Source organism: Anticarsia gemmatalis, chromosome 24 (assembly GCF_050436995.1).
Source record: "Anticarsia gemmatalis isolate Benzon Research Colony breed Stoneville strain chromosome 24, ilAntGemm2 primary, whole genome shotgun sequence".
NCBI lineage: Eukaryota > Metazoa > Arthropoda > Insecta > Lepidoptera > Erebidae > Anticarsia > Anticarsia gemmatalis.
The window spans coordinates 447,868-461,908 of record NC_134768.1 but is presented as its reverse complement, the minus strand read 5'-3'; the positions used below and the strand labels follow the sequence as shown (position 1 = coordinate 461,908).

Genomic DNA, 14,041 nt, shown 5'->3' with positions numbered 1-14,041 from the left:
GATAATGATCAATACGTAATAATCCTGTGTTGCTGACCACGGCGCTAAGACTGGGATGGACGTATCGTATTCAAGCAAGGCCTAAGTTCCAGTCACTTCTATCAGATTAGCCAATCATGACTGCAGTAGGTAGCAGTTCCGATAGATTTACTTTTGCAAAGTCGACTCTTTCTTAACTGATATTTTTGATGTTGAAAGAAGCGTAGGTATATTCTACTTCCTCTACGAAAAATGCAAACTGGACATCAGACATTCTACCACATTTGCAAGTGTCTTTTCGGACCAGACTTTTCGGCCTCATTAGGTATCATTATTGGCCAATATTCGTAATGTTTTTAATGACATTTCTATAAAAGTTCGATTGATTGTTGCGGGCCTTTAATTAATTGCAAATCGGTACTTAATTTTTTAAATGGATCCTACTAATAAAGATTGGTGCATATGAACAAACAAACTATCTTATACTTACTTAGTTCGTTATATATTATTTAGGCACATATCTACATTATTTTGACCGTTTACCTAACTTTAATCACTTTTACAGTCATAATACCTTCCTGTTATGTCTCAATAATTAAGATTAATCAATTATCGGTAATATACGATCATTGTGAATTTCCAATAATGCATGTTTTTGTGTTTCCTTCCGATAAATAGCGGCCATACTGTTTATGATCGTAATAATGATATTTAATCTATCTACTAATGAGTAAGTATTTGAAAGTAATTAGATATTAATTTATTTGATGAAATTATTAACATATTTTAATTGTCCAAACTTAGTATTGACTTTTCTATACGTTTTCAAAATTAGTTTTTTTATTATCAAATGTTTAAATAAGAATAAGTCTTCGGTTTTAATGTTTTATCAATGGCCAAATGGTTTATAATAGTCATAGCTATTCAAAAATATCATTATTTTCTTAATAGATAGTCGAGTCAATATTGCCTGGAAGGGCCACAGATTGGTTCATTAGAGTTACAATAATTCTTGCTTTATGAAATAATCTTGTCTCCTGATTGCTTAAACAAACATACATACAGCTGACATCAGTCTCGTAAAAACAGCTATTAGTGTATCAAACTAAAAAAAAACATGTATGAAGAGAGCAGTGATAGCCGAGTGGGTTAAGTTGGTACCTCACACGCAAATGGTCGCAGGTTCGAACCCGAGACAACACACCAATGACTCTTTGAAGTTATGTATGTATTAGAAATAATTATCACATGCTCCAACGGTGAAGGAAAACATCGTGAGGAAACCTTGCATGCTTAAAATGTATTTATTACCTACATTTATTGAGGGCACGCAAAGTCCCCAACCCGCACTTGGCCAGCGTGGTGGACTTAAGGCAATGACGGGAGAAGACCCTTGCCCAGCAGTGGTACATGAATGGGTTAAATTGAATTTATTTATGAAAGCAAATTCATCCCACGGCACGCGTAAAAATACCTTCACAACAATCTCATGTAAAAAGCGAGCTAAATACAGTATCTAGATTACTGTAAGCTGTTGACCTAAAACCATCGTATGTTGGAGATAACATAGATAGGCAACAATGTAACGACATGGCAGCCAATACAACGATCTATTATTGACCTTTGATAACAGATAATACTTGCATTGGAGTTCCTTATCTTAGTTGCATTTTGTCTTTGCTCGTAGTTATAATAGTGTTGCTAATCACTTTCTTGATGACTGTTTCTATAGGATTAGAGAACGATAGAACGTGCGCTACTTGCTTAATTGCCGGATTTAGCCGAAGATTTGGGCCGAGGTGTATGAAATTCAACCGGTCCACGTTTTAATAGCTGGCGAATCTATTGCTATATACCTGACTCATTACCGCCTACGTTATAGCATAGCACTTATTATGAGAGCGAAAGAAAAGTGTGAACCTGTGTATCTGCCCATACTAACAATTAGCATTTACGAACAATCTCCTGAGAACAGTCTAAATTATTATTATTATGAGTCTGTATCGTCCCACTGCTGGGTAAAGGGCTCCCCATACTTTCCCACTGTAACCAATCTACGGCTGTTTGGTTCCATACTAGTTGAAACAGTCTAAAAGTTTATAAAATGCATAATCTCTTAAAACATCTTATTCTAAAACGTGCTCGTAACTAAGAGTTAAAAGATGAATCAGTAATAACTGCAAAGTATTTGTCTCGAAGGTTAGCAAGTGATGTACAAACGTGACATAATATAAATAAGTTGTTGTGCAATGTGCTAACATAATGCACTTCTACTATTTCAGTTATTTCAGATTCAGCAGTTTTGTGTTGCAGGCAGGTGAAGAACTTTAGGGTTTGTTTAAAGTTTCTTGTATTGTTACTTAGATATCAATAAATTGTGTGTAACTATTATGAAATACTTCTTTACTGTCTTTTTCGTAGTTTCGTTGCTTGGCTTTGGTTTAAGCGGTTTTTATTGTTTTATCAACTCCTATAGTAGGTACCTAGTCATGTGACTAATCAATTATTATGTTTGTTGGATTCTTGTACTTTCCACTTGGCGAAAATACATGTTGCTGTACACATCTTCTACCTAATTTATTGTTTAGAAATACTTCCACTCTTGCTTTGTTTTAGTAATTGTTTAAGATGACGGTTTAGTGATTGTCATCATCATCATCGCGCATTCCAGAATTTCGTGTTCACCTGTTAAGTATCACATTGCTAGTTATGTACATAAAATTCGTCCTCTGACATTAAAATATCAAAAATTTAACAACAAAATCCGTTTGGGTTGGAAAATTCTTGTTACTAAACATGATAAGACTAGACAGACTTAATCATTTTTCTAAGTTAACTCGGCCGTAGTCATTTAAAGAAATCACTAATTTCAAACACAAACTACAACACCTCACTTCCTAAAAGCAAGTCAATAAAAGGTGATTTTATTCACATTACGTCTTATTTAACGAAAGTAATATGAAATGGCCACTCCAACATACTTGTACTTATTCCTAAGTAGTGTGATATCTCTGGCCAGTGCCGATACTTACAGCGTGAAGATAGTCACGGAACAACATGTGAACTTGGTGGATAGTCGTTTTGTTAGTTTTACTATTGATCCTAAGTATTTGTTTTCTACGAGTGAGAAGTATAGCAGGTGAGAATGTATATTTGTTATATTGTATCCATCGGATATTGAGAGCTTTAAACTTATGGATTGCAGTATTGTTCTAGTATATTCAGATTGTAATAGCCGAGCAATGTGGTTTAAAAATTCACTTCATACGGAAATAATTTGATAGATAAAATCATATTTTCGAATCTATGTATGTTTAAAATATACATAGCTTAAAAAATTTGGTAATTTGCTTTGTAAAACGTCATGATGAATTATTATTATTAGAGAGTTCTTTCAACCGTTCTGAAAGAAATGCAAATTCTTAACCCACGCTTGGCCAGCGTCATGGAATCAGGACTGTCTCTTCTCCCATTCTTGTAGAAGAAAATACCCAGCAGTTCACCGATAAGTGGATATACTTACTTTACTTAGAATTTTGTAAATTCCTCTTCTTTCAAATTTTACTATTGATCTAGTATTTTGGCCACTTAAGCCTTGTTCAGTTTAAGCATTTATTACGGCCTGTTATAGGCACTTAAGATGTCATATTTGATTCCAGCAAAGAATGCATCTGCATGGCATCCTCATTAACGCCAGCATACCTGCGCATAGCTGGTCCCTCCACCGCGCACATGAGCTTCCACAACACCACCATATCCATCAACGACGTGGACTCCGACCCTCAGGAGGAGGACCTGGAGGTCACGGAGCTAGACTATGATGCTCCGAGGAAAGTGGCGCTGGATGTGACTGGGACTAAACTTGCAGTGACTCATAGGTAAGACATAGTTAGTTTCACCGTCTTTGCTTATGCAGATTTTTTTTAAAAGTGATAAAATACAACTTTCTTCGCCAGGGAAGATTTTACGTGGTAAAAATTGGCCTTATCCTAAGTTTTCTGTGTACCTACTGTTATGAAAATCTATTCAATAGTTTCTGCGTCTAAAAGTGACAAATTATTTCAATAGTAGATTTTTTGAACAAAAATCAAATTATTTATTTATTTAGGTAGAACGTTGACACTTATGTTAGTCGTGATAAATGGAAATGAATTATAGAAAACTGATATGTTAAGTTGAAGGGAAAAGTTTTTCGTCAGAATGACTCATGACAAACATTGTCTAAGAATCTCGTTTGTAGTGAATAGTCACAACAAAAAGTATCAACCACCATAAAAGACTACCACTACACACTACTATCTGCTGCCAAAATAACTATACCACTATTTTATAAACTTCTCTAATAAAGACGCAAAATATAAAAACCCTTATTTTCTCAGAGAATGGCGCAAGTTTGTATACTGGGCAAAATCCACCGGTTTTGACTTGGTCTTCGCACTGAACAACGAGGAGAGAACGGCGTCCAGCATGTGGGACCCCAACACTGCGCTGAACATCCTCACTGTCGCCGAGAAGGCCAAGATTGGAGATATGTTTTGGGAACTGGGTTATGGTGAGTCATGCACTAAATAAATGTAGGTATTATTCCCTCAAATTAACTTATCTATAGGTATACATTCTACTTAACTCCAAACCTTTTATTATCTCCACACCACAATCATTAAAATCAGCTGCTTTGACGGCTGGAGATCACAATGCCGGTATTACTCCCTCAATTTAACTTAACTATAGGTATGATATCCAAAGTTTGACTCCAAATCTTCTACTATCTCCACGATCATTTAAATCAGCCGCTTTGTCGGCTGGAGATCACGGGTACCACTCTAACTAGAGTGTAAAAATGGGTTCAATGCTGTAGGGATTTTAAAATATTCGCTGACCTGTTTTTTCTAGACTAGGATAGGGTTTTGGAATAGGCTCGTGATAATCTATACTTACTAATATTATAAAGCTGAAGAGTTTGTTTGTTTGTTTGTTTGTTTGAACGCGCTAATCTCGGGAACTACTAGTCCGATTTGAAAAATTCTTTCAGTGTTAGATAGCCCATTTATCGAGGAAGGTTATAGGCTATATATCATCACGCTACGATCATTAGGAGCAGAGTACCAGTAAAAAATGTTACAAAAACGGGGAAAAAGTTGACCCATTCTCTCTTATGTGACGCAAGCGAAGTTGCGCGGGTCAGCTAATTATAAATATTAAGGTTTACTAGTACTATATTTCTAATACCTAGAGATACGTGAGTACATTGCCAAGCACAGACTTAATTAAAGTTCGGAACTATTTAATATTTCTCTTTATTTTCCGTTTCACTCACGCCAAAATTCACTCACATCACTTTTTCACCCTCCAGAATGCACAAACCAATCCATAGAAGAATACCTGAACGACCTGGAAACTCTGCGAGTGATCATGGAGACGTTTCCTCCAGGACGGACCGGGGAGTGGAAGGTGGTCGGCGGTGACGTCACCAAGTGTCTGCAGGCAGACTCCAAGAGCGACTTCAAAGATTATATCATGCTGTCCAATGATATGATGGATGCTTTACTGTTAAATGGGTAAGATAATAGATAGTTTATTTGAGGCCTCATTTAGTTAGTTTTGGGTGTTTTCTTGACGTCAGCATCAAGTATTAATAATACATTTCATATTATTTTGGTTTATTCCTGACTTTTCCCAGTTTACTTTTCCCTACACATGTGGTTGTTCATGCTAAATCATCCGTTGTTTATTTAGTAGGTAGTTACTCAAAACCATATGCAATTGTTAATAGGTAAACCATCTTTGAGGTAACCTTTAAAGAAGCATGCCTAGAGATAACCATGCGAGAACCAAGTCTCGAACGAAAGAAACTATTCCAAATCCTTGTATTTTTTACTAAAAAATATTTTTTCACTTTTAGACTCTATTTTAATACGTTCGCTTTTTATATTTCCAGTAACTCATCATCCCACGAGCTGGAACGTATGTCAGAATCAGATCATATGAAGCTGCTGCGTCTGCTCTCTCACTCGAAGACACCACTGTGGCTGACGGAGACCAACACGCGAAGATACAACCAGCTGGAGAGGGCTGCCGACTGGCTGGCGAGCCTCGGGTACTCCGCGAAGAACGGCTTCTCGGTGCATTATAGGGAGTTGGAGGAAGAAGAGATGTATGAACCTACACTGGTAAGTATCTTTACCATATTTCATGTGGCTTTTAGTCGTTTAAAATTATATCCGAAGGTTCGGTAGAGTTGTACAATAAATGTGTTTGTTTCACCATATAAAATATTAGTCCCATGTTAAAGGGGGAGTGGCTGTTGCCAGTTACTGGCCACGTCACCAGGCTTCAGAATATTAAGGAGATTAAAGAGGAATTAAAAAATCTCTGTAGTACTTTGATCCCCTCCAGAATCAAATCAGATCCAGAAATTGTCAGATTCCTTGAAGTAAAGGAGTACGGTACGGTTGTATTGATACACTTTTAGGTAATTTATCAGAAGCTGACATAGTGCTATAATAAAATAAATATAGAATTATCTAAAACATTTCAGAGCTTCTACATGGCACTTCTCTTCAAAAACCTGGTCGGTGAAAAAGTATTAAACGTTGAAATGGACCCAGAGCAAGCGATTCTCTTCGGACACTGTACATCGCTGCGTCGTAAACCGGTGCCTGGGGCGGTCACGCTGTTTGGAGTGAACATGGATGACGAACCTGCGAGGTTCTCACTCAAGCTGTCGAAGAGGGAAGAGGGAGGTGATATTATGCAGTTTATACTTGGACTTGATCATAGTGGGTGAGTAGTTCAGGATTATATTAATTTGTTTTGATATTTCAAGAAAGTTTGCTATTAGATCTGTTGTCAATTGTTTTATGATCTAGTGTTTGGTTTAAAACTCTCGTTCTTGCATATGATTATTAATTCGTGCACTAATTAACTTTACCAACATGATAAACTCTTTGTATCGTAGATACTACTTACTCTCGCTTTGAGATTAAATAGGACACTGCATTATTTGTACAGTCACAGAGTGTTAATACCTACATATTATGTGTATGTGCTGTTTTTACTTAAAATAAGAATTTTATTACCCATTGCTGTCCTACTGCTGGGCAAGGGTCTCCTCCTGGAATGAGGGACGGGGTTTGCCTTGAGATTACCACTCTGGCCAAGTGCAGGTTGAGAGTTTCAAACATTTACAAAAAAAAGGGAAATATTTATTAACTTAATACCTTATATTCCAGTAACATCGTAGTCAACGGTCGAGCAATGTACTACGAAGGCGACATAAAACCGGTAGTGAAGAGAGTCCGTCCATACAAGACCCTGCTCATCAACCTGCCTCCCAAGTCCTTTGGCTTCTGGGTCATCGCCAACACTAAGATAGATGCTTGCCAAGACAACGATGCTAAGACTTCTAATGAAGATGAGACAGCCACGGAAGACATTAGGGTCAAACGATCTGTTGATTTTGATGATTATGCTAATGTTGCTAATCTTTCCTATGATTTCGAGGGCACTGATGTTGTGGCTACGGTAAATACGGCCTTGGAAAGTCGTGTCAATGATATTAATAAAGATTTAGAGAAAATTGCCGGCTTATTGCAGAATAAGAATAGGTTTAAAAGAGACGATGACAGCATAGGGCAGAAATTAAGACGACTAAAGTTGAGAAGTGGAAGGAATTTCGATTTTGATCCTAAAGAATTAATAAGTAATATATTACAAAAAGCTAAACAAAGTGTTGATGTGATTAAAAATAAAGGTTTGCGTGAAGTGAGACGTAGATTCGGTTCGAGTAAAATAATAAAAAGACATTCGAAATCTTCAAGAGTTAGACCGACAAAACAACCTACCAGGTACTTTAGAAAAATGGTTAAGACACCTACTAAACGTGTTTATGTGAATAAGGTAATGAAATCTGATACGAAATCTCCAGAAAAAGATTTTAAAAGACCACAAAAGTCTTTTGAAATGACTAAAAGGAAGACTGAAGAAGGAAAGATTAGCAGTACTACAAAACCTTCTGTAGAGAATCATATATTAAAGAATGAAATTCTTAAAGACGATATTTTGGAACCTCATAGAAGAAAGCGAAGACAAACTAAAGACACAGTAGAAATATCTTCAGAAAACGACTTACAATATAACGAGAAGAACAGAGCTAAACTTTGGAGAATGTTGAAACAAATGCACGATGATTTGAAGGATATATCCGAAGATGAGGACGATACACATGAGAGGATTGTTCTTAAGACTGAGTTGTCTGACGATATGGCTACTATAAAAGTCAAAGATTCTCCCAAAGGTTTGATAAAGTCTACTATGAAGAATATGTTTAATGTTCTAGAAGATTTGAATAAGAATTTAAATAGGTTTTGGGGTGCCCTCAGTTTGTTAGATTAAGTTGTACAGTGAATATAATAATTTAGATAAATATTTAGACGTTATTAATAAAGATTTTTACATAGAGAAGTATGTTTACTATACCTCCATCACCCCTAGCTTTTGTAACTCGTTAAATGCTTCCTCCATTCACAGTTCTTCAGTGCCTACCTATCAATAATTTCAGGCTCTATATTAAGTTGTTCGACTACTCTACTTATTGAGTTTCATAATATTTCAAAAAATATCATCGAACAATTTCTTGTCCTTTCATAATTCAGATCCTTCCATAAGATTTCGGAAGCTATATTATTCTGATACATGAATAATTAGGGTAACAAATAAAACAAACACATAGTGGTACAATGTAGTTTATTTATTATTTAACAACATGTTAGATAAACCATTTTCACATTTATATCAACGTACCTATGAAAATGGCCATCTCTAAACTTTTATACAATAACTAATAGGGACCTTGTAAATAAACAGTAACAATGCTTCGCAACAGTTATAGCGAACGAAGTGGTAGCGAACAAGCTTTAACTATTTACTACAATGATACAGTCGTGAAAGGAAAACTAACCTTATTTATATAAGAATTAGAGTGTATTACGGCAGTTTGTTTACAGCCCAGAAGATAGCCGCGGCTTGGACGGCCGATTCAGTTTCATTTGGCGCGGATTTGAAGGCGTTTCAATTTAGAATGTTGCTTTTTTAAAGTCTCGCCTTGATATTTTTTCTTTTTTAGTTTTTATACAGCTTTGTTTAAGGTGTTGTTTATTCAAGCCAGTCATAGTATCTTTTGTTCCGACATGTTCAGTCAAAGGTCCACGTAATTGGCTGTTATGAATAATAAACTACACAAACTGAATCGGCCGAGACTCCGAGCCGCCATACTGCAAAAAAACCTAACTTATTGTTAACAACAAGGTGTTACAGAAGCTCAATCCGTTTTCTTTAATTACCTAAAAACATTTTTCAACAATAACCTTTTTCGTTATTCATCCATAATCCCTAAGTTTAATTTTAATCGTGGATTAACTACTAACCTCCTTTAATATAACAATACAACATATGAACCGTGTTCATATATGAGTACTTAGTGGTTTTTTTTTTGTTTTTTACATTCTGTAAACTTGCAATTTTAACACTATAATGTCACTAATATTAAAAGCTAACGAACTAAGTGTTGTTGGCCAATAACTATAATATACAAACAATAAACGTAGTGGAAGGTATGAGCCTCGTCGTGTAAGTTCACAACAATATTGGCGTGTCAAGAGGCAGTATATGAACGAGGTTTATACCTTCCAATGTTCCGATAACATATTTTTCTTTTAAACTATGAAGAACATTATCGCCGACAGCGCATAGAGTTACGAAAAACAAATCAGATTGCAGACTGTGGCACTTTAGAATCAGTTCAGTTGTCTTTGCGCCGTCCGCGAATCTTAATTTTTCTTTATAAATTAATACTGGCGTTTTTAAGTGTAAAAGCTCTTGAGTGTGTGGTACAAAGTGTCGTTGTCTCTAATTGTCTATGCCTATATTGCGAATCACCGACCTCCTTTCGTTCAGGTGTTAAGTGTGAAACGTTCGATGTCAAGGAATTATCATTTGAATTCGACTAACGTTTGACTGACGTTTGTTTGTATGTCAGTCTGTGTATGTATGTTATAGCTTCTTCATTTTTGTCTCTCCTTCATAACGATAGTAAGTGAGTCAAGTTTCACATGATAAGCCGTCAACGCTCTGCTCTCGTTCTTGTAAATGATGCATTCGTACTGTCTCAGTGTCAAGTATTGTATATACTAGTATGTATCGACGTGTGAGTGTGGCGACAGCACGAATGCACCAGTGTGACGTCACACCACTAACATTATAACCTAGTGCAACTATCAATAGGCTAGTTTATTTAATAAATTTAACAAGTTATGTCATATAATGTTATTTAGTCTACCGTTTCGTAACTCCTCTAAGGATTTAAGAACAACAGTGAAATATCAAGACGTTCTACAGTTTGGGTCATAGGATCGATTACATTTAGAGGGAAAAAGTTTAGAAGAAAGAGTAAAGCCATCGTAGGCCAAAAAGTCATACATTTCATACCTAAACGATCTAAATGAAAACTATAAACGAATAAGTATAAATAGTATATTACCCTGAGTATGAGAGTCATAAGATTTGAAAATATACAACTGTTTTATATATTTGTTTACATCCAAGTGGCAAAAAATATAAAAAATTGGTCGCGACATTTTTGGATTCCTTAAAATTAACACTACGGGTTCTCACGGAAATTATTAATAGTTATATTTTTTTTTCCAAAATTTTGACTTTTACAATTAATTTAGTCTAAACTACACATCTACCTTGTATAAACCTCTTTATAAATTCACTATATATTATCAAAACAAATATATATGATTGTTTGAAGAATATTTACTTTATGAAAGACAAGTCGGGCGAAGAGATCGATGTTACATTTATTTATTATTTAATTACAATGAAAACAACATTATTATAAATATATACGCGTTAGGTTTTACAAAATAAATTCAACAACCATTTGATATCACCCAAATTCCTTCAGATACCGCGCAGTTAAGCAACATTATCACTATGTACACTGAACATCAAAAGCTTAAACATACACGTAGAGTAGCTTTATTGAAGCGTCTAAATATATTTATTATTAACAAACAACTCGGAAACAAGACGTATTAGTAGAAAACGACACCGACACGCCAAGAGCCAGCACACTTTCAACACCATGCAAGAAACTTAGAGTAAGAGAACGAACTGACACCCCGCGACACTGTCGGCGCAAGTCACAGACACACCAGAGTACTACAAGACAGAAGAGAGTCGCTGACACCGCGGTGTCAGGTGTCGCCGACAGCGCGCGCAGTGCCAGTCCCGTTAATTTTAAATTAGTGACAGTTAGTTCGCGCCCCCGAGTACAGATCCGCTATGAAAATAACATTTATCTAAACTATGAACTACTGGAGAGTCAACAACGTCGAACGCAGGCTAAACTACGATAGAGTGAAGAAACAGACGAAGGATAGATATATCTAACACACGAGAGGAAGTAAGGAAAGTCAGATTCGATGGAAATTTGGTCATGAAACAGGTCCAATACACTTATACACTATTATTGTATTGAATGTCTACGTACAACCATTTAGCTAGATTTGCCATGCACATACGATAGAACTATGTTTACATAATTATTACCTAGGCTAACCACACATACATTGTGAAAATTTAATATATTTTATGACTTATAGTTATGTGAAGTGGCCGGACATGGCCATACAGATGATGACCATCATACGAGTATATCATAGCGATGCGTGCTCCAAACAAGGTGGCTATGAAATAAGCTATGAAAATATAATATCGTGTGCAGTAGAGTGCGAGAAAATATTCGTTTCTTATACTTCAGAAAAATAGTAGCATTCTCAATAAACAATCTGAAATTATTACATTTTTTATTTACATATGTTTGTATATTGAATAGTATATATTGATGAGGAGTGAGGGTAGCTTAATTGACCTGGATTATAACAAAAATAAGGTTAAGCAAGCATTGTATTATAAATGTGTAAGTGAAGTACAAAATAAGTTAGTATTTGCCACGCGATGACTTTTGTTGCGAATCGATACATCGACTAGTTGTCGGTACAATCGACTGACTAGTGATGTAGTATCGATCAAACTAAGCACTTGGTGTTAATGTCCTTAAAATGTGTTGTACTTAAATAACTGTATAATTATGAAGGTAGAACTCTAAAGTAAATGAACCTAGGTACACGTGAGTGTGTCGGACATAGTGCAGTGTTAACAATAACATTTGTAATCTCAGAAATGATGAATATGTACCACTGTATCTATCACAAGTGAGCTATGTATTGCGTCCTACGAGTAACTGTACTTATACTAACGGATCAAAATACACCGCGTGTGAAGAAGTACAAAGTAAATGATATAAAATACATGATGTGCCGATTGTAGAGATTGTAATCCGAATAGGTATCCACTAGAAGGTACAATGATAGTATCGTGTCGAACATTTGAAGATTGAAGAAGCTAAGAGCGCGAGCGGTCGACGCGTGCGCGCTTTAGTTTATTATATTCATATATCACAGCTTTTGACGATAACAAATCTTTTGCATTTGCAGCTTTATAACTATGTGGACAACATTGTTCGAACAATTAGCGTAGCTAGCCTTCAGCGCGCGCCGCCTTCCTTCCTGCATGTTGTTAGTCGATACTCTCAATACTCTCGATACTCTCGATACTCCCGATACCTCGCTCCCATATGACGTAATCGCTCGAATAATTTGCTCACACCACAATGTGTTTATTTAACTTTATAATACCTAAGCGTAAAACATCGATAAAACATTAGTTTAGAACAACGCTCGTCGGCGAACGGTAACACAACGAATGTCCCGGTTTATCTACAACATTTTACACATTAACACTAAATGAACATCGACTCTTATCATTTAACATGCAAGAAAGTAATGGACAACGACGGCGAACACGGCTCGTGTTCGCATAACAATTACCTATTATATTTTCGATGTGGATATTAAGGCTAGGTCGATTACAGGTATATACACCTAAACAAAATGACATTGACACATAGATTACACTGCATAAGCACGCATGCAAAAGATTTCGAGGCAAAAGTTGAAGTGGAAGAGCGAAGGGCGCAAGCGAGACGTGCCTCCGCGCGCGGCACGGTGCGACACGATGCGACACGGTGCGACACGATGCGACACGGTGCGACGCGGTGCGACACGGTGCGACACGGCGCGACGACGCGGCGCGGCACGGCACGGACAGTCGACAGATCAAGCGTGGAATTTGGATGAAAACAAATACCCGGTACGAATACATTGTTATTTCAATGTAAGTGCGAAATAGAGGAAGAGAAGTGTCGATAAGACGAGTCGTCGATAAACTACACGCGTGCTAGAATCTTATAATACAATTTCCCTCTTTTAATTTAAATAAATTACACCGTTTCGTTCTAGTTGTATTTATATTATTTCATCTTTACACTTAAATAACAATATATCACAAGCATCAACATAGTAAACGGATAGAGTCACGCGAGGCGACGCTGCCGCTCGGCGTACAGTTGTACATGACTTTTTGACCGTACGTTCTAGAACGCGCTCCAGTGTGGTCGAGGGCTCTCCACGATTATTTATGAATGTATAAAAATATTATTGCTCATTATCAAGCACCAACGCGCCACTAGCCAACTACGTTCCGAAAAAATTTAGAATTCGAATCTCTCCTACAAAATGTTTGAGCGCGAATGATACGTTGTCCGAACGAAATTATTGTTTGTTTGTTTGTTTGTCTATTCGGGTGTTTAGTGGTGAGGGGATGGATGGGGATGGTCGGGGGTGGGGTGGGTTGTGGGGTAGTGGTGAAACATCGTCGTCACAATGACTTAGCTCAGCTACATCATGTATTCAGAGAGTGGGGGTGAAGCGCCGCTCACTGCATCACACACTTACTCTCGATCTGCGACTTTAGTTCATTCACTTGCGTTTCGATGGTGTTTTTCAGTTCTGGAAATGTTAAAAGTATTATTATTATCATAAATAAATAATTTAAAATAATACCCTTTTCAGATATGTGAAAATATTTATAATTC

General features: G+C 36.5%; 2 protein-coding genes across 4 annotated transcripts in view; one reads left to right on the top strand and one right to left on the bottom strand.

The window, feature by feature from the left end:
- The first annotated feature begins 2,884 nt into the window (after positions 1-2,884).
- On the top strand, positions 2,885-8,428 carry LOC142983561 (heparanase). Its single transcript, XM_076130501.1, has 7 exons — positions 2,885-3,118; positions 3,639-3,857; positions 4,359-4,531; positions 5,333-5,537; positions 5,918-6,149; positions 6,518-6,762; positions 7,212-8,428. Exons 1-7 carry the CDS (start codon positions 2,943-2,945, stop codon positions 8,371-8,373), a joined length of 2,412 nt encoding a protein of 803 aa, XP_075986616.1. The 5' UTR covers positions 2,885-2,942; the 3' UTR covers positions 8,374-8,428.
- Positions 8,429-8,707: 279 nt separating this feature from the next.
- Positions 8,708-14,041, bottom strand: part of cpx (synaptic transmission protein complexin) — a 338,383-nt gene continuing 333,049 nt past the window's right edge. For all 3 annotated transcript variants that reach the window (XM_076130760.1, XM_076130761.1, XM_076130762.1), the window contains one exon: positions 8,708-13,955. In XM_076130760.1, the coding sequence (XP_075986875.1) occupies positions 13,882-13,955 (74 nt within the window). In that variant the 3' untranslated portion in view covers positions 8,708-13,881. The remainder of the gene's footprint in view (positions 13,956-14,041) is intronic.